Source organism: Leishmania infantum, chromosome 32, assembly GCF_000002875.2.
Source record: "Leishmania infantum JPCM5 genome chromosome 32".
Classification (NCBI taxonomy): domain Eukaryota; phylum Euglenozoa; class Kinetoplastea; order Trypanosomatida; family Trypanosomatidae; genus Leishmania; species Leishmania infantum.
Window position 1 is genome coordinate 1,032,615 of NC_009416.2, and position 20,226 is coordinate 1,052,840.

Below are 20,226 nucleotides of genomic sequence, written 5' to 3' on the forward strand. Positions count from 1 at the left end.
CTCCCCGCACCCATGCCTCAGCAGCCCACCCGCTCAGATGGAGGGGGTACCGCATGCTCTTTGCACACACGCGCCTTGGGCTTGACTCGTACGGATCCCTTCCCGCCTTTTCCGCCCATCGCTCTTGCGCTGCTGACCTCTCGATGCGCTGCTTGAACGTGGCACGCCATGCCAGCTATGCTTGACAGTCCGTGCGCACAGCACTCGCATTTCTGCATCGTGGCCCCGCCTCAAGGCGACGCTGCTGTCTGTGGAAGAGGGCTCGGTGTCTTCATCGTCCATTTCGGTCTATTTCATAGGAAGGGGGAAGGGGGTCTGGATGGCGTGCCCACATGCACCGCGACAGATGGAACGCTGCTACACGTCTGTGGTAGCAGGGAGCACTCCGCCCTCTCCTGGGCCCGCACGCCTCTGACAGGAGTGGGTGTGCCAAGCGGAAGGGGCTCTCGGACAGGCACGTGCGGCTGCGCGCAGAGAATTCACAGCTTGTCCTTCAGAAGGGGGCATAGGGGGCAGTGGTACCCCACTGTCAGCAGAGCGCCAGGCAGCAAACCATCTGCACACCATGCAGCCTCTGTCAGCCACTCGCCTCTGCAGACATCGAAAACGCGGGCAGGTGCTCGCGCGCAACTGGTGTGATCGAAAACTTCCCGTGCCGCCACGTCACTCTCAGGTTTGTAGCAGGGCGTGAGGTGTATCCGTCTAGTAGGACCATCGAAGCAAAGTCAGGGCCTCTCTGCTCCAGTTTCGTCTTTGAGCACGTTGGGGCCGGCGCCTTTACGTATGTTCTCTCGCACAGGCGCAGAAACGCCACCACCGTGTTTCCTTTCCCTTGCCGCACCGCGATGCTGAAAAGACGGGAGAAGAATGTGCCCTTCAGACCTGTGGAGTAAAATGCGCCTCTCTTACCGAATACAGACTTGGATCGAAGACTCGACGAGGAGCCAGGCCAACTAACACCGCTGGGTACCGCTCAAGCCCCATGCAACGCCACTGCACACAGTACAGGGTAGGCCCTAGATCGCGCTCCAAGTCCCCGCGACGCAGCAAAAGCCAGAGAGACAGTCGGTGGGCGCGTGTGCTTGTGGAGTCGTCGGCGCGATTCGTGGTGAGATGGCACACACGTTATCAGCGTGGCCGGATGTCTCTTCGGCGCAGCACTAGCCCAGACCTCTCTGCCGGCATCAAGAGTCCGCAACCGTACCCGAGTGCAAGCTGTGCAGGCTCTTGGCTCCCACACAGAGTGTCCATTCGGAACCCTGGATACCGCGCGCTGAGGTGGCAGGCATGATCGGGGGGAAGGGGAAAAGAAAGAAAGGAAGAAAAGAGAGTTGGCTTTCAAAGGCGCTACTCGTGCACACACACACACACGACGGTGTTTCTGCCCATCCCCAATGCGCCGGCCACCGCTGCCCTCCATCCACTCCCTCCACCATAGCCGTTGCTGTCATCGATTGTACGAAGAAAAGAAAGAGTGCGTGTTCATGTCCTGATTAACTCCCGCCCTTCGTGCCTCTCAAAGAAGAGGGGGGGATGTCAGCTCAGAAGAACGGAAGAGAAGGAGGAGGGAACAAAAAGTAAGGATGGGATAGCATGCTGGGGGTGGGGAGCGGGGCACGTGCACATGTCCTCCGTGACTGTTACGAAGTGCCTGTGTAGGTGTGTGTGTGTGTGTGTGGTATCGGCTGCCAGAATGTGGCAAAGGGAAGAGCGGAAAAATAAAAACGAAAAGAAAGACGGAGAGAGACGCCCAGAGCGAGGGTGTCTTAGCACGCAGACACAGAAACGCAACGTTACACGAAGGAGTGGGGTGAGGACAGAGAAAGGGAGGTGAGCAAAGGCACGCGGAGTGGAGGTGTAGGGCAGTGTCTCTCGCCTCTCCGTACACCTGCCCGTCTCTCTGTCTCCAGGCAGAGGCACAGGCAGCGAGATGGGCAGGTAGACTGGGAGGCGGGAAGTGGCGGCGCGGCATAAAAGGGGCACGATGCGAAAGGGAAGTCGGAGAAAGGAAGAGGGACAGAAGCAATACGCACACAGCACACAGAGAAACGGCAAGAGAAACGAAGACAAGCGCTGCGGCGCAGGGGGGGCGCACTCACTAATCGAGGCGATCGCATGCAATGTGAGTTCAAAGTGAAAAAAAAAAGAAGCAAACGTCGGCGTCCTCTCTCTCTCTCCCCTCCCCTCCCGCCGTCATATTGGCCTCCTGGACGATTCGTTTTACAGCTCTGCGGATGCTCTCTCACACCGGACCCCATGGCGCTATGAAACTGCCCTTCGCGTCGCCTTCTCTCCCTGGATTCGCGCACAGGCGCGTACACCGCTCGCACTGTGCGTGGCGTAGCGCACGAAGCTGTACAAGGAGCTCGTGAAAGGAGAATGAAGGCGACAGGCGAGCAAGTTGGCGAGCAAAAGCAAGCGCATACGGCAAAAGGCAGGTTGGGTTGCGTGAGGCGAGCGATGCAGAGGCCAAAGCACATCGGTCAAGATACCCGCATCCCGATCGACAACAGAGAAGAGAGAGAGGGAAGGAGGGCAAGAAGACGCATGTGCACTTCAGGTGCGCGTGCATGTGGGGATGAGGAGAGGGGAGACAGAGAGGAGGAGAGGGGTCGGACCGCCATGTGCTGCAGCACAACTCACCGGTAAGAAAACGTGCGGGCAATGAAAAAAAAAGAAGAGAAAACAAGAAAAAGCGCGCCATGTCTTTGCTGTTTTTGATGCACACACATACATATATGTATGTCTCCGTATATATGTATACCTTCATACTAAACAGCGGCACTGGCGAAGGCGCGCATCACAGTTGACGTGCACCGTCATCTTGTCGAGTGTGGGCGGTCCCTTTTTTGTCGTTTTTAGTTTCGTTTTTTGTGTGTGTGTGTGTCGCTTTTTTGTTTTCGCACTCACGTGTGAAGGACAAAAAAAAGTGGGCAAAGGCGTAGGTTAGGGGGAGCGGGGGTACGGAGAGGGGGGCAGAAGAGGGGGGAGGGGGCGTCGTACACGTCCGCACGAACGTCACATCATCCCATGGACAACAACATGCTTAAAAAAAAAGGACGGAAGCTGTGCACGAACCAAAAACAAAAAATAAGACGTGATAGATATAATATATATAATACTAATAAACAGCGCACGACAACTACAAATACGGAGTCCGCTCGCTTCACTCATGAAGGGAGAAGAGTGGAGGCAGCGGCGATGGCATGTGGGTGGTGTGGCGGAGATGCCGTTCGCTGACGTACACCAGTCCAGTGAATCAGCAACATCTATAAGATGGGGTCCTCTCTCTCTCCCCGTCATCTCTGCTTGCGCGTCGTTCGCGAGTAAAACTACCCTACGTCTATAACGCGTGTGTCGACCATATCCAGTTCGTTGTGCGCCCACCTCTGCGGCTTTTGTTTCTCCCCGGCTTCCGGCGCCGCCGCTCGCTCCGTTTTGAGACGGGCAAAGAGAGGGGAGAGCGCGAGGAAGAGGTGGGCGCATCGTCTGATGCCCGCGTGCCGGTGTGCGCGCATCACTCGTCCCTCACACACGCCCCGCCTCCCGCCTGCCGTTCCTCTCTCCTCGCCGTCGCTTTTTGCTTCATGCATTGCAAAGACACGCACACACATGGACAGACCCCACTGGCACAGGTCGTACACCTTCGCATCCATATCGTGTCGCCGACATGTGCGCGTGCGTGGCTATCTGTGGCGGCGAGGGTGGGCGAGAGGGGGTGGGCGGGGTGGGCGGGAGACACGGCATGTGCCACACCACCGCGGCACAAAAGGCGGAGACAGCAAACACAAAGAAAAGCAAAGAGGAAACGTCAGCAATGACTTGCTACGTTCGTGCGCATGTCGAGATAAGCGGTGTCACATCCACAGTAGTGGAAAGGCGGCGGGGGACAGAGGCGAGCCAGTCCCCGGAGAGGATCTACCCGCTTAGCAGCCCATCGACTCTCCGCGCAGCTTGTCGAAACCCTGGCAGAGGTCCTGCTTGAGATCCTCCAAGCTCTCGAGGCCGATCTGGAAACGGAGGAGGATGCCACCAGGGGCGAAGGTGGTTGCCGTGCGGTACGTGGTGCAGTCGAAGCACATTACAAGACTCTCGAAGCCGCCCCATGAAAAGCCTATGCTGAAGAGCTTGTAGCTGCCGATCATCCGCTCCACGTCCTGCAGCGCGTACTTGGGGCGCAGCACGATCGAGAAGAGGCCGGAGGAGCCGGTGAAGTCGCGCCTCCAGATCTCGTGGCCACGACAGCTGGGGAACGCCGGGTGCAGCACCTTGAGTACCTCCTCGCGGCTCTCCATGAAGCGCGCCATCTCGAGCCCGCGCTTCTCCGCCTCCTTGAGGCGAATGTACATGGTGCGAAGCCCCCGCAGCCCCAGGTAGCAGTCCTCGTTGCCGGGCACCGACTGCAAGAGGTTCATGAACCCCCGCAGCTTTGGGTACCACTTCTCGTTGGCTGAGATGAGACCCAGCAGCAGGTCTGAGTGGCCGCCGACGTACTTGGTGCCAGCCTCCACCGAGATGTCGCACCCTATGCCGAGAGCGTCAAAAAAGATGGGAGTGGCCCAAGTGTTGTCGATGATCGTCGTAACGTTGAATTCGCGTGCCACAGCGCAGATCATCGGCACATCCTGGATTTCGAAGGTCTGCGACCCCGGTGACTCCATGAAGATTACGGTGGTGTTGGGCTTCTGGTGGAGCAGCTCACGCAGCTCGTCTGCCGTGATGCAGGGATCGTAGTAGGTCGTGGTGATGCCCTTGGTCACCAAGAAGTTGTCGCACAGGTTACGGGTGGGCAGATAGACTGCGTCCGCCACAAGAATATTGTCACCGCTGTTCGCGGCCGCCAGCAGCGCGTACGCTATCGCCTGCATGCCCGACGACACGACAATACTGCCAGCACCGCCGGTGAGCGCAGTCCAGGCGTTCTGCAGGTTCGTCACGGTGGGGTTGCCAGCGGTGCCGTACCAGTACGGGGAGCGGCGCTTCAGTGCGTCATCGACGCTCTTATAGAGGACGGTGGAACCGCGGTAGATGGGGCAGTTGATGAAGCCCCATTGCTCATCCGGGTTGCGGCCGACACGGCCCAGCTTGGTCTCGACAGAGCATTGATCAGATGACTGATGTGGCATTGCAACACGGAAGAGCTGCCGTTGAGGGCAAGCGGGAGCGGGCAGTCGTGGACTGTTGGCAGGCGGGTAGTGCTGTAAAGGAAATGGGGGAGGGGGGTTCAGTGGTGGCTGAGCAAGAGATGGGAACGCGCATCTGGTGTGAGATGGGGGGTGTGGATGTATGCGTGAGCGTGTTCACGTTGTCGTGCATTCGCGCAAACGTGTGGAGGCGGATGAAGGGAGAGCGTTAAGACAGAAGCAGCGAGAAGGCAAGCGCAAGGACGGTGCGTAATGAATAAAGCTCCAGCCAGAGATGCAGCACAGAACAGCTGGCGGTTGGGGCAGAGGAGGAAAGAGGGAAGGCATGCGGGAGTGTGCCGCAACGGCCCCAAAGGGCCGAGGAAAGCAAAGATGTCGTCCGTCACAATCTCCTCCCTCACTGACAGCTGCGCCCGCCACCCGTGAGCCCCGCGCAGCAGCGCGGGGACGTCGGAACAGCCGAAGAGATTCCATAAGCCAACGCAGAACGCTGATGTTCGCGGTGTCTTCTCGTTGCTGCGGCCTCTCTGACGCCGTCCATGACGGCGATTATGCGCACACTTGCGTTTGTACCCCTGGGTCGCGGAAGAAAGACTGCCGCTAGGCCGGTATGTATGCGTGGAGGACAGGGATGCTTCCGAGCCCACCGCGAGAGAGCATGACTGCGTCCGAGCTTCAGAAGGCTCTCCGGTGAGGGGCTCGGTTCGCGCGACGTCGCTGTCACCCGCCGCGTTGGGAGACGTCGGAGGAGCCACCGGCACCTTTGACGGGGCAAGGGATGCGGTGGAAGCAATGGTGGCGGCCGCGGAGGGGGCGCAGGACGGCGCAGAGTCGGTCACCGTAAGCCTGGTCGGCTCCCCGCTGGATCGGCCGGTTTGTCGATTGGCGTAGCACGCTTGGCGCCTGCGTGGGCCGGTTTTGCGTTGCCACAAGCTAGGGTGGAAGGAGGTCCCACAGCAGCGACGTTCCTGGCGGTAACGGGGAGAGCCATGCCGCAGATGTTCGATATGCTTATCGCCGCATAGACATCAGCGGCCGGCTTTCGAAAGCGAGCGTGCACAAGCCCAGGCACACACACACACACACACACGTGCGCAATGAGCTGCATGGGGTGTGAAACCCGCCCGTGGCGCCTTTACGAGCGCGAGCAGCTGTGTCCGGTCTGTGTGTGCGGGCGTGTTCACGACCTACCTCTCCTCCATGATGATGAAGCGAAGGGCAGGCATCGCTTATTGAGTGGCGCGCATGTGTGCGCTCGTGTGGGGTGAGGGCCTAGGGAAAGAGGAGAGGGAACTGAATACGGCATTCAGCAGATGCCGCTCGCGCTGAGCGCAACGCCTGCACACCTCGTCCTGACGTCGGTCTTCATCGCACTAGGCTGTGCCCACACTCCAAGAGTGGCACTCGCCGCTGTAAAGACGCTTGCCGTGGTCGGCACGGTACGCGTTGCTTGTATGCACTGGTGCGTCCGCCTTGAGCGGTGGAAAAGTGCAACAGCATCCCGCGCTCGCGTGGCTGAGCTAACGACCCACACGCACCCGCACGACGGCACACAGAGACGACTGAGATGTCGAGCCCAGCGGAGCTCGCTGCATCCTTGTTGATGCACTAAGGTGTTGCCCTCCCTCTTTTTCTTCCGAGTCGACGCGCACTTCCTTGCCTTTCAGCGTGGACTGAGGGTCGCTGTAACTCATTATCATTATGGCTGTGAGACTTGACGTAGATGTTAGTATTGTAGGATATGGGGCGGGGACTGGCGTGTCCTCCGCTCTTCCCTCCCAGTCTCTCGAGGGCGTGTCCGTGCCCATGTGTGTGATGTTGCCCCTCTTTGTGTGTGTGTGTTGTCTTTGCTCTCCGCGTTGGCGCTTCCGCTTACGGGCCCCCGTGGGATGAAGGGTGCGCCACCGACTAGCGCATACGCAGACTCGTGGCGCGAGGCGGGAGAGAGCAAAACAGGCAGACAGCGTATCCGTGTCAGGTGATCACGCTAGCGAGACTCGATTCGAGAGAACACAGAGAAACACACACACACACACATTCGTGCAAGAGTGCAGCACAACAGCAGCCTGCAGGCAGATGCAGAAGCTGTCGGTTGCCGCAGCTGTGCGCCACGCTGCACAGCTGCGGCCGCGGCGTGTGCATGCTTCTACGTGTATGTGTGTGCGTTTGTGAGGCAAGCACCGTTGACACCGGCGTCACTACCACAGGAAGCAATAGAGAGAGAGACGGCTATCCGATCAGCATGTGATTCTCCGCCACCGTCCACTTCAATAGCCGCCTGCGCCTCCTTCCATCTCCCCACCTGCTTCGCCCCTTCACGTGGAGGGATGCGATTGGGCCATCAGGTGCTGCCGTGTGTACTCGTACATGGTTATGGCACCTGCTACGTGCACGTTCAGCGAGCGAATGAGCCCGTACTGCGGAATCTCGACGCAGACGTCGAGCAGCGGAATAAGTGGGGCTGGCACGCCCTGGCCCTCCGCACCAAGCACCACCGCACACCGCTCCGGGAAGGAAAACTGCTCCAACGGCACACTCGCCGCCGTCTGCTCGATGCCGACAACCACGTAGCCGCGACGCCGCAGACCCTCGAGGTAGCCGGGCAGGTCCTTCGGCACGACTTCCTCCCACGGGATCCAAAGCTCTGCGCTGCGCGCTGCTGCCACAAAGTGCGGATGCTCAAACACCTTCTTCTCCGGCACCACGAGCGACTCGATGGCGAAGATTTCGCCGCAGCGGCACAAGCCGGCGATGTTCACCGGATTCTCGAGCAGCGAGCCGACGACGATGATGGACTGCTTCTGCGTACGCAGCGCACGTGGGTGCAGCTCGTTGTACACCTCGCTCGTCCACCATGATGAAACCTTTTTCTGCACGTTCGCCGTGGCCGCGTCGGCACCGCTGGCCTCATCTCCAGCACCGACTGCGGCGGGCCTCGCAATTGCGGCGGCGGCAGACGCCTCCAGCATCGGATCGCGCGTCAGCAGCTCCGTCGCCTCCCGTGTGTAATCCACATAGTAGTCTGACGGCGTACTCGTGTGAGGGATGCCGCGAAAGCCCTTCAAGACGGACACCCGCTCCTGCACCCTCAGGCTTGCACACCAGTCGTGCACGCGCAGCAGCTCCATCGGGTAGAGGGCGCCAATCATGCAACACATCTCCGTCTCTACAAAGCGCAGCCGCTCGAAGGCGGCAGCCGGCAGCACCTCCGCCAGTACGGTGTTCGCCTCCTTGCGCTGGACGCAAAAGAGGCTGCGAGGGCTGCTCGCCGCTTCCGTGTCAAAGAAAAGCATGCTCTCGTGCTTCTCGCGAAGCCTCACGTGCTCCGGGGCATGCAGTACGTATTCGTAGATGGCTGCCACGGCAGGCGGGACGGGGCGTCCGCGCGCGAGGCGGCGTCGGCAGATGTTGAAAAGTCCGATATGACTGATGATGCGCAGGAGGTGCTGGTTCGACGTGCTCTGCTGCAGAATGCGTGGGAAGAGCGATGCGAAGATGCCAGACGCAAGCGCCTCGTCACCCGCCGCAGCAGCGGCAGACTCGTCGGCGCCGCCGGCCTCTTCCTGCCGCAGCAGCACGTGGCAGGCAATGAGGATGTAGCTGCCGCAAACCTGAGGGCGGAGGCTGTGGCTGCCAAGGGCCTCACTCAAGACGGTGTAGAGAGCGGGTCGCTGCTCCACGAGCCGAATCGCGTACAGCTCCATCAGCCGGCGGACGCTCCCCATGTTGTTCACCGTCAAGCAGTGGAACACGAGCATGCGAAACACCTCCTCCACCTGGGCAGGTGGCACCGAGTGCTGTTCAGCCAGGCAAGGCAGCAGCGCGCAGAGGAGCTGCCACAGACGCATACGTGTGCGGTGTGTCCGTGAGTTGGGCATGCATGGCTCGTGCGTCACCAACGGGTGGCACGTGTTCATACGCAGCAGCTCCATCGTGAGCGGCACCGCACGGCCCGCCACGTTCTCGTAACAGCACCACAGCAACGTCGCCACTGCCATGGCGCGGCCCACGCCAGCCATGCAAGTGGTGGGCGGGTAGCACTGTCGCAGAGCCTCCGGCCAAGTCCATAGAAGCGGCTCCGTGACGGCCACCGTCGACTCATTCTCCTCCTCGTCGCGGTTCGTATTGAAGAAAACGGCAGCGTACAAGACCACATCGCGCAACACGGGCCAGTTGTTGGCGGGGTTATGCAGCACCTGCAGCGAGGCCGTTATGGCGGCAAAGTAGACGTCACGGTCCGCCGTCTGTGCATCCTTGCCCTCGCCCTTGAGAACTCGCAGCAGGGCCTCCTTTACGTAGTCGGGATGGTGCGGCATGACGTAGTGCAGCACGGTGAATGCAAGGGCAGCGAGTCGAGTGTATTGGCGCGCACCGACTTCTCGCATGTGCTCCCACATGCCGTCCGCGATGGTGACGTAATCCACCACCTCTGGCACATTCGAGGACGACACCCAGAGCAGCACATCGTACACACTGGCAAGGTTCACGGTCCAGCACTCGCTAAGCTGGCCCAGTGCGTAGTCCTGCACGCGTCTCACAAGACCAGGAGATGTCCGCGTCGAATTCGATGCTGCGGTGTCGGTGTCTTCCTGTTCAGCGGCAGTCAGGGACAGCAAAAGGACATAGAGCGCGTTGCACACGTAGCGGCCCTGCTGGCTGAGCAGCGTAGACCACGGCAGGTTCGACAACGCACTGGGGACGGCACCTGATGGGACGCGCTGCGATGGCAGCGCCATGAGCTGGTCGACGTACACCTCTAGCACGTCACGTGGCAGCACCACGGCAATCGGACAGCGGGAGCTGGCGGCGGCAGAGAATGGCGGCGCCTCCCGGCACGTCGGCAAAGCAGTCGGGAACAGCAGGCGTCCCTTTGCCACCGTGTCGAGGCCTTCATCGTGCCGCGCCTGCGGCGCGGTGCTCGCCTCGTGCTTCACAGAGAGATACCCGCATAACTCACTCTGCAGTAGGCGGGCCGCGTTGCGGCTGACGATCAGCAACGCGGCAAGTCGCTTTTGCCCCGCCTCCTCGCTGCTAGCGGTGCCGGCACCCGACGCAGACATGGACTCGTAAGCGGCGGAGCACTCGCGAAGAAGACACATAAGCTGCCGCACATGCTGTGGGGCGTTTAACGCCTCTGCAGCAGCAGCAGCAGCGGCCGGTGTGCGCGTCGTCGGATCGCACGCGATCGCGTTGAGAGAGGCTATGGCAGCTGCCAGTACGTCGAAGTTTGTGATGTTCATGAGTGCCCATGTTGTGTCGGCTTCGTCGTGCGTCTCACCTTCGAACAGCGAGCGCACGGTGCGCAACTGCCCCGGCGCCTCTGCAGCGTCGCAGATGCTACGCACGCTCGCCTGCAGGGCCGCCATGACGTGGCCGTGTAAAGCAGAAGCTATGGACTGCAGTGTCGTGTTCACTGGCCACAGCTGAGCGCACACGGCACCGCCAACGCTGTGCTGGAACTCCACCAAGCACGCCGCGCTTGCCAGCACGTGTGCAGCAGTGCAGTAGGCGCGCGTCTGCAGCGACGCGATCGTGGTCGCAATGCGATCGCCGATGGCTCGCACGAGCTCAGCGTGACGCATGGACCCGGTGCGTGTGAGAGCGCCGACCAAGAAGAACGTCTCCTTGACTGCCACAATGTTCACCACCTCATGTGAGCAGGGTTCTGCGGGCGCCCGCAGTAGTGCCTCAACGCGGCAGGCCAGCCCCTCGACATCCAGTAACGCCTCTAACAGTGAAGGCGCCGCCTTGTCAAAGTTGGCCTGCCGCATCGGCTGCTGTCGCGCGCTGAACTGCACAAGCCAGTGCTGCAGAAAGCGCTCCTCAACAGAGGCGCCGACGAGGCCGTACTGCCCACACGCGTCTACGCTCGCGATGCTGTGGCCTCCCGACTCGCCGAGTGGGCCGCATATGCAGTACAGGCGCCAGAAAGCCGAGTGCAGCCGACAGCGGCGCGGAGAAGCCGTCGCAGCCGCTAGCGTTGTAAGTGCCGCGAAAAGGATGACCGTCACACGCACATCCAGCCAGAACGGAACGTTCTCCTGGACAGAGTCACGCATGAAGCGGTGCAACCGCCCCAACACCCCCTCATCGAGTAGGACAGGCTCCGCATCGAGGCCGTGGTCTAGAAAAACCTGCGCAATGGCGAGCAGCACACGCGCCAGCGTGCATACTGTGAAGCGCGGCGGCTTTTTGATGGCCGTGTCCAGCATGCAATGCAGAGCGTCGATGCGGCCCGCCACGGCGTCGGCGTCGCTGGAAGTCCAGCGGTGGGCGAAGAGGGACGCGTAGAAGCGCTCCACCTCCTGTGCAAGCGGCTCCACATCCGGCACAGCCTTCACCTCCGTCCCCTCGAACGCCTTGGTGTCCAGGAAGGACGCGGTGATCGGGACGCGGTCGATGTCGCCGCACAACCGCGGATCTGACGCACTCTGGAAGACGTACTGGAAAAGAAAGCTCGGGGAGAGCGATCGCAGCACGCGCTGCGGCAGCGCCCATATACGGCGCAGGCCCACCTTGCGCACGCCGAGGTTTGGGTGAAGGATAAGCTTCAGAAGCAGCATTTCGATCCACCGCGGGTGCAGCGCGGCAGCGCTCACGCCTACTGTCAATCCCGCCACGACGTCGCATGGCGACGCGGCACTCTCAAGCCGGCTATCCAGCTGAGCAATGAGGGTGTCCAGGCGGGCCATGACAGGCTCGATAATGTGCCAGCCGTACTCGTTGAGTGATTCCAGCACCAAGAAGAAATTGTCCCACGTGGTGGCGCTGAGCGAGTCGCCATGTTCGGCGGCTGCACCGTTTCGATGCTTGCCGGCCCCACTGCCGACACCGCTGATGGTCGTGCACCAGCGGAAGAGCGGGTGAAACTCGATGATGGGCGGCAGAGCTGCAGAGGGCGCGTCAGTGCGCAGCCTCGCCTGCTGCTCCTGCCACTGCTCCCGCTGCTGCTGCTTTGTCATGTGCACGATGCGCTTCAGAAGGTACTCGACGCGTAGCTGCATGTTCGCGCGGTGGCCGGCGTCCGCCTCCGGCGCTGTTAGGCTGCGATGCAGCGCGCTGCTCAGCACTGTCCAGAGAAACTCAGAGAAACGAAAGTCCGTGCGCGGGTCGAGGGAAGAATGTCGAAAGAGAAAGTCGAACAACGCGGCGATGAGAAGCACCACCTCGTCGCAGTTGTCCCCATGGAGCAGCAGCACAGCATCCTCAGCAGCAGCACCTGGTGAATGTTGTGAGGAGTCCGGCGAGATCGCCGCCGTCATCGACGAAGTATTCGGGCGGCTCGCGAGTGTGCGCAGAAGATTGTGCACGAGATGCTCGTACTGCTCCAGCCCTTGGCCCCCGTCGAGCAGCAGCAGTGGAATGAGCACGCGCTGGCAAATTAGTGCAACGGGCACTGTGCGGTGCTGCTGCTGCCCATGATGTGCACGCGTTGCTCGCACGGCGGTGCTGCTCACGGTACTCGCCTCGGCCGCCGTGGCACCGAGAGAGGCAAGGCAGCATTGGATGAGAGACACCTTCAGCTCTTTGAGCCTCTCACGAGACGGAAAAGGGTAGCAGGACGGAATGGCGCTGCAGCTCAAAGTCGGCGCCTCCGAGCCAAAGGCGGCTGTGTTGAATGCACTGGCGCCAGCGTCAGCGCCCTCTCCTGCTGGCCGCTGCGTCGACAACTTCGCGCGCTTCCACGCCTGTGCTCCCGCGGTCGGCGCCGTGTCTTTCTTGCTTGCTGCGGCTTTGCAGGAAGTTGCTGCAGCAGCTGCTGCTGCAGGGCCCTCGAGGGCGAGGCCTTGCAGCTGGAATGGCTTACATAGCACCATGAGCGACGTGATCTGGCCGATTAGTTCCGTGGCGATGCTTGCGTTCAGACCATCCTCGCGCCCTGTCTCTAAGGCTTCGCAAGCAGCGTTCAGCACCTGCTCGCAGCAGTTCCTAGGCAGCAAGGACAGCTGCGCCACGGTGTAGCAGACGGCCGTGCGTGCCTCCGCGGAGAACGGCGGCTGCGCGCTCAGTAGCTGCAGCACGCTCGACTGCCAACGCTCGCATACATCATCGACCCATTCCTGTCCCACGCCGCTCGTCTCGAACTCTGTTACGTGCGTGCGTGCGTAGCCCAAGAGCGCGCCAGAGGCGGCGATGAGCGTTGGCGCGCACTCGGGTGGAGGAGACGAGTGCGACAACGTTGCTGGCTCTGGGGCATCTGACGACGCCGGGGACGAGGTGTAAAGACTCTCTCCATAAAGCAGCGCTGCCCACTCGCGCGTCATCATGCCCTCTAGGTGCTGGTACAGGTCCGCGGGTTGAAAAGCGGTCGTCAAGTCGCAGGCAAGGAGAAACAGGCGTGAGACGTGCTCCCCCACGTCTTGGGTGAGGCTGGTGCCACTGCCACTACCGCCGCTGTCGTGCCGCGTGGCAAGCTGATCGACCAGAGCGACGAACAAAGACGGCGACGGCATGCTGCGTGAATGGGCAGAGACGAGCAAACACAAAAAAAGGGAGAAAGGGCGACGAGTGAAAGACGAGTCACAAAAAGGGTGGCGGTGCGTTGGGCGTGTGTGTGTGTGTGTGCTTCTCTGTGCGTGTGCACGGCGTCGACTTCTCCTTGGATATGGCAATGGTGATGGCGGAGAGGTGGTACACGCACAAGTGAAGCGTGCTGTACCCATCCTACGGGACGGGAGGGGTAGGGTCGGCGTGCCCGGTGTGTTTTTTTTTCCAGAATGGAATAAAGGAGAAGAGAGACAACCAGCAGGACATACGATGCTAGCAATGCAGCAGCACAACAAGACGCACAGAAACTGTGCTGGAGAACCACCCAAAGGCAATATCGGGGCCCACAGTCAGCCCTTCTCGCCTCCCTGTCGCATGTGGTAGAGCGGTGTGCGCAGGTCAGCCAAAATAAAAAGGGGGAAAAGAGCGGCCGGGCGAAGAAACAGGCGGCGGCAGAGGGCGAATGGGGAGGAAAGTGCACCGCCGTTGCGGGCGCGTTCCTTGCCTGCTTCCTCTTTCTTTGTCGCTTCGGTCTCTCATGCGTTTCGGGGTTTTCTCAGAAGAACTCAAGCGGTGATACCACGTCGTGGTTCATGGCCAACGCCACCGCATCCGCCTCTGCCGACATCCGCAGAAGACGCTCCGCCAACTCTTTGCATTTTTCGTCGACGGACGTCTGTGTCGCTCCGGTGAGGGCGTCGGCGTCGACGTGGCGCAGGAGTTCTCCGAGAGGCACAGCAGAGTCACCTCCAACATGCGCGCGCCAGCCCCTGCTGGGTTGATGAGAGGAGGAGACAGACACACCGGTCACTGGAGACGCCAAGTCACCTTTTCGAATAGAGAGATTGTCATGCAGCAGCGGGGCGGCAGCGATCACATGCAAGCTCGGCGGTGTCAGCGCTTCCAGCTCCTGCGCTCGACTATTCATGGCAACTCCGCTTTGCGCTGGTTCCATGCGTTGCAACGGATCGCACTTCGCCCCTGTGAGAGGCGGGACACGACCTCCGCCATGGGGCGCGGTCAAGTCGAAGCGAGTGACTCTCGCGACTTGCTCGCTGTCAGGAGGCACCGCTTTTGATGGGGCTACCGAGGGGGCGCAAGCGAAAGGGGAAGAGGTGCCGCTCGACGCGCTCGAGCTGGGCGTGGTGCCGCTCACACTGCCGTTGTTGGTCGAAGTCGGTCCGCTCCGCATGGCAGAGCCGACCCAGACCACCGACGTGTCCCCCCTCTCTTGAATAACATGGAATTCAAACTGATCAAGCAACCTTCGCTGCTCTTCGGCCAGCAGCAGCGCTGGTGGGGTAGCGGCCATCACCCGCGGCGAGTGCTCACTCAGCAGTACCAATTCACTCAGCCTGGCAGTTTGAGGAAGGAGCTGAGAGGAAGAGGAAAGATGGGCACAGAAGCGAGGATTGACCGAGGAGAGAGCGGTTCGACGTGATAAAAGTAAAAGACAGAACTGCGCGCCTGCGCAGCGAAACCTCCGCAGGTGCGCACCGCAACGCCTGACGCCTTAAAAGCTCTGAGAGGAGAAGACAATGAGGAGGCCGAATATCAAACAGAGTCTCTAAGGTGTGTGTGAGGAGAAACAAGGCAGGGAGGGAACGCCGCCTGCGCTCTAGTGCTCACTCGCATATGGCGAACTATCGCTGTCTAGTACGATGGCGCCTTTGTGTTTGCGAAGCGTTCGGGGGGGGGGGGGGGCGAAGGCGAGAGGGACGGGCAGCAGCAATGACACGACGATTGTAAAGCGGGAGAGAGCACACAAAAAGGCGAGTGAGTGAAGATGAGGGTGTATGTAGCGGCTTCATCTGCAGCTTCATCTGCAGCTTCTACAGCTCCCTCATCAGCCTCTTTTCGATTCCAAGTGCAGAAGCCGCAGTGCTGCTGCTCTCTTCATACGCGGCTCAACTGCGCTGGTGCGCCGAGGCCATACAAACTATCCATGTCCGTCGGCATCGCCTTCGTCGCCCTCTCCTTGCGGGCGGGCCCCTGCACGACACCGAGTTGCGCGTGCGGCGATAGACGAGACCCGCCTGTGCAGCGCAAACACAATGCGAGCACATGGGTCTGTGTCGGCTCACCCTGCCATCCACAGCGAGCGTGCCGTTCCGCGCCCTCTTCCTCCGAGGGGTGGCTGTTATCGACCTTCGTTATTGTGTTCCTTCCTGAGCGCTACATATTGCGCATGCAAAGGTGACGTGAAGCGTGTTCTTCCATTTCTTCCTCCTTTGCTTGCCTGATGTGGGGAAGGCCGCCACGCCGATATACACTCCCACGGACACAGAGAGAGAGGGAGAGAGGCGCACACGCACACACGCACCGAGCTTCATCGATACAAGAAGCACCTGGTGTACTGGAGGTGTTAGTGCTGGTGCTGGTGGTGGTGGGAGCGAAGGACAGAGAGAGAGAGAATGTCTCTTGGCCTCCTCACGAGCGTGTGTCTGTATGCGCGTGTGCGTCTCTTCCTCAAGTCCGATTGGTGGGTGCTGGCGATAATTAGTCGTGAGCACTCGTGAAGAAGCATGTATATGTGTGTCTATCTAAGCGCGGGGAGTCGCTATTTCGGAAGCAAGTTCTTCAGCTCTGGTTTTCGTTTAACCTTCTTCCGCGGCCGCTCCCCGCCTCACTCTCTTGGCCAACTCCCGCCACGGCTCTCCGCTCATGCGCAGAAAGGGAGAAAGGGAAAACGAGTCTGAAAGCCACGCGCGCATGCGTGTCAGCGAAGTGGTAGAGAGGAGTCCAAACAAAAAGAAAACAAAGAGATGAAGAGAAAGAGAGAACGCGGTTCCGCACACGCTCCAGACAGCAACTGAATATACGAACACAGACGCGCAAATATGTATATAGGCAAGCGTTGCTTCCTCTCACCATTACTTTTTCTTGTTTGTGCGTGCGTGAGCACATGTGCGGCTAAAGAAAGAGAGCTCGCCACCACCGCCCCTGCCGCATGCAGGTGAGCAATACGACCCGAAGAAAGCGCAAAACACGAAAGCACGGGGTAGAGAGAGAAATGAAGACAACAGCTGTCGACTGTCTGCACCTCTTCAAGCAACACACAAAAATGTCGATACCTCGAGCGCACGGGGGTCTCATACGCAGCCAGGCAGCGTAGCGAACGGCCACCATAAGAGAGAAGAAACGGGCAAGGTGATGCGCCAGGGCGGGGGGAGGGGGGTGCGCTGCGATGCCCTTGGCGAGGGACAGAGAGAAGAGGTGGGGCAGAGGCATCACACAGTGAGTCGCAAAAAAGAAGTAGAGACAAGAGGCAGGAAAGAAAAGGTCACTCGCAGTCGAGGTAGTGTGCGTAGAGGTGAAAGAGGGAGACATGCGCGGGAATGGTGAAGCAGCGCCGGTGCCCCACCCACCACCAAAAAGCGCACGCGCGCGAAGCAAACACATAGGCAAAAAGGAGGGAAGAAAGAAGACCCAAAAACGAGCGAAACAACAAACAACAAAAGAAAAGAAGCCGCACGCCGAAACACATTTCTCACGCACGCCTGGCGCTTTTGTCGCTTTCTGTTGCTGTGAAACCTCGGTGTTCGGCCGACCTAACCACACACACACACACAGGCAGGCAGGCAGACAAACAGACACAGATCCGTGATGACCAACGTCAACATCGCGCTCTCGTCCCGCTTCGTCCTCAGCGATAAAGAGAATCAGACGAAAAGGAAGCCACACAGAAGCGAGCGAGAATTCGAAGAGAGAGAGGGAGCGAGATGCGTGACGGGTAAGACACAAGGGCGGTGGTGACAGTTGTGAGCGGTCAGTCCAGGACACACGCACACACACAAGCCTAATCTCATAACCATCATGGAAATGCGCGCTTAGAAGCAAGAACGCGGGAAAGAAGGGGGAAGACTAAGACAGTCGCCGATGGTGAGAAAGGGGAAAAGGGCTTTCACAGGTTCTGCACTCAGGTGTTTACAAGAACAAATGAAAAGAAATCAACGCAAAAAAAAAAAAGAAAACGTAAACGCACAACAATACAGTTTGGCGTATACGCGCGTCTGTGTGTGTGTGTGTGTGTGTGTGCTTCAGGAAAGAGAGAGAGACTCGGCATATGTACGCGTGTCGTAGATGAATGCCCTCCTCGCTTCCATTTTCTTTCGCTGGTTGCTCTCCCGTCAAAGACTGCTCCTGCGTCCTTACATGTGTCCAGTAAAAGCGAGAAGGCCGAGAAGTAAAGGTCGTCAGCAAAGATGAAAACAAGTCGGCCATTTTTGCCTCCGTGAGCGCATACGGGGACAGGGACGAGCACAGAAAACAAAAAAAAAGGGAAAGGACGCGACACCACAAAGAGAAAGAGAGAGCACCGGGCAGCGGGCAGCGGGCAGCGGGCAGCGGGCAGCGGGCAGCGGGCAAAGAACTTTCTCGCCATCAACGCGTACCTACGCACACGCACACGCATGCACCCAAACACAACATACAAAACACCTTGATCGGGTGGAAGAGAAAGACAGAAGAAAAGGAAAAAAGGGGGTGAGGGAGGGGGGGGCAACAAAAAAAAAGGAAGAAGTTCGCGCTTAGTTGGCGCTTACTTATTTTTCAAACACGCACAACAAAAATTTTTTGTTGTTGTTGGTTTGGTTCGCATCGCGCGATCTTTGGTTTTACAACAAGAGGAGAAAATGGTTTTGCTTGGCGGCAGGCGGGGAAACAATAAAAAAAAAACAAAAGATAAAAGAAGGGGGTGAGGAGACGGAGAGAACAGAGAAGACACGCGTGTTGAAGAGGGAATACACACACAGGTATAGACAGAGACAGGGAGAGAGAGAGACAGAAAGAAAGAGGGAGGGGGAAGGGCGGCAGACCACGTTAACCAGGAAAGGCGCCGAAGTCGACCGCCGCGCCACCACCACAAGGGTATCGGCAAAGTTGGCACGTACTCCGCCACACGCGGAGGCACGCCACGAGAGCGGCCTCATGTCGCGTAAGGGTACCGCTGCTCTTACCTCCTGAACGCACTCGCGTCCGTCCAATCAAGGGATCTCGCTGAAGATGGCGACAGCAGTGCCGAAGACGACGGCGACCACGCCACCAACGATCAGCACGATGCAGCCAAGGTAGTTCAGGATGCCGACCTTCTTGAGCGTGAAGCCACCCGAGTAGATGAAAAAGTACGCCGGAAACATGAAGCCGAGAAAGCCACCGCAGATACCGCCGAGCAGGGAGAAGACAATGTTGATGCTGGGGATGAAGAGACCGCAGATGAGCGCGGCAAGGGCAAGGAAGCCACTGACGATCCAGTTCAGCCAGTCCTTCACATCAGACGTCTTGCCCATCCCCAGACAGTAGTAGATGGCATCGCGCGAGGGCTGAATGCAGATGGCGAAGCCGACGCACAGCTTGATGCAAATACCAATGTACGAAATCATGAAGAGCGGATCCTCAAGCGGGCGGTACAGCAGCAGAATCGAGCCGTCCACCTCCGCGCCAAAATCGCAGTAGCCGAAGAAGCCGGAAAAGAAGTTCAGCAACGCCACGACGAGCATACTGATCGTCGCGTCGCGCGTCATGCGGCCGAGCGTGGGCTTCTGCATTTCGTCGAAAATCTCAAACACGTTCACTTGGCAGATGAATGCGAAAATGAACAGCGTGAGACCGTTGACGGCCGGCATGCCGTTGTTGGCGAGCACGATGTCCTTGCGGATGCCGTTCTTGAGGCCGTTGCGGGCGGAGTGAACGATCACGCAAATGACGAAGAAGACGACAAAAGACACGCCGATCACCGACGCGTAGCGTAGCGAGTTGATCTCCTTCGGCAGCGACAACGTGAACATGCCAACGAACCAGATCAGTCCAATGAGGATGCGGTGGCCATTGTCCGTCTTAAAGAACGCGTTCGTGTTGGGGCCATCCAGCATCGGCGACAGCAAGTCGCCGACTGAAATGACGTACCCGACGCACGTGCCCCAACAGAACATTAGCATGAGGAACGCAGCAAAGTAGTCCCAGCCGCGACCCAGCATGCCGCGCGCCATCTCCTCATACGACCGCAGACCCGTCTTCAGCTTCGCCTGGCCCAGCAAGCGAATGGAGTAAATGGTGCACGCACACACAATGGCGAGCAGCACAACGGACACCACCATACCAGACTGGTGAAAGCCGGACGGCACAGAGACAATTCCGGCACCGAGGGTGGCGCTTGCCAGATTGTAGATGTTGGCGACCAGCCCACCATGGGGGATGATGGAGTAGACCCTCTCGATGGCCCCGCGCACGCCAGTGGAGTTGGCTTGCGGCACGGCCAGTCCATCGACGCTGGACGAGGAGTAGGACTCGCCCGCGGTGCCCTTCATCTTTGTGACAGCAGCGCTGTCTGCGGCAAGGACATTGCCGCCCGCCTCGGTGTAGGGGTAGTGGGTGGCGAGCTCCTCGGGCAGCGGGGCGGAGCGGTCGTCGCTGTCGCTGGAGTGGTTGTGGTGGTTAGCGCCGCTCATGATTGCCTTGTACAGCAGCGGGGTTCTTTCGTCAACAGCAAACACTGGGGGTGTTGTTGGGGAGATGGTGTCGTTCGACGAGGTCGGCGAACAGGACGGGGTACCCTTCACGCAAACAAGTGCCCAGTTGACCCGATTGTGCGAAGAGG

General features: G+C 59.6%; 3 protein-coding genes across 3 annotated transcripts; all 3 read right to left on the bottom strand.

Annotated features, from left to right (window-relative positions):
- Positions 1-3,926: 3,926 nt before the first annotated feature.
- Positions 3,927-5,126, bottom strand: CD (putative cysteine desulfhydrase; the record flags this gene model as incomplete). The annotated part of the gene is made up of 1 exon (XM_001467917.1): positions 3,927-5,126. One exon carries the CDS (start codon positions 5,124-5,126, stop codon positions 3,927-3,929), a length of 1,200 nt encoding a protein of 399 aa, XP_001467954.1.
- Positions 5,127-7,459: 2,333 nt separating this feature from the next.
- On the bottom strand, positions 7,460-13,597 carry LINJ_32_2790 (conserved hypothetical protein; the record flags this gene model as incomplete). Its single annotated transcript, XM_001467918.1, has 1 exon — positions 7,460-13,597. The coding sequence occupies one exon, from the start codon at positions 13,595-13,597 to the stop codon at positions 7,460-7,462; it is 6,138 nt and encodes a 2,045-aa protein (XP_001467955.1).
- Positions 13,598-18,616: 5,019 nt separating this feature from the next.
- AAT16 (putative amino acid permease) lies at positions 18,617-20,077 on the bottom strand (the record flags this gene model as incomplete). The annotated part of the gene is made up of 1 exon (XM_001467919.1): positions 18,617-20,077. The coding sequence occupies one exon, from the start codon at positions 20,075-20,077 to the stop codon at positions 18,617-18,619; it is 1,461 nt and encodes a 486-aa protein (XP_001467956.1).
- Between the last annotated feature and the right edge of the window lie 149 nt (positions 20,078-20,226).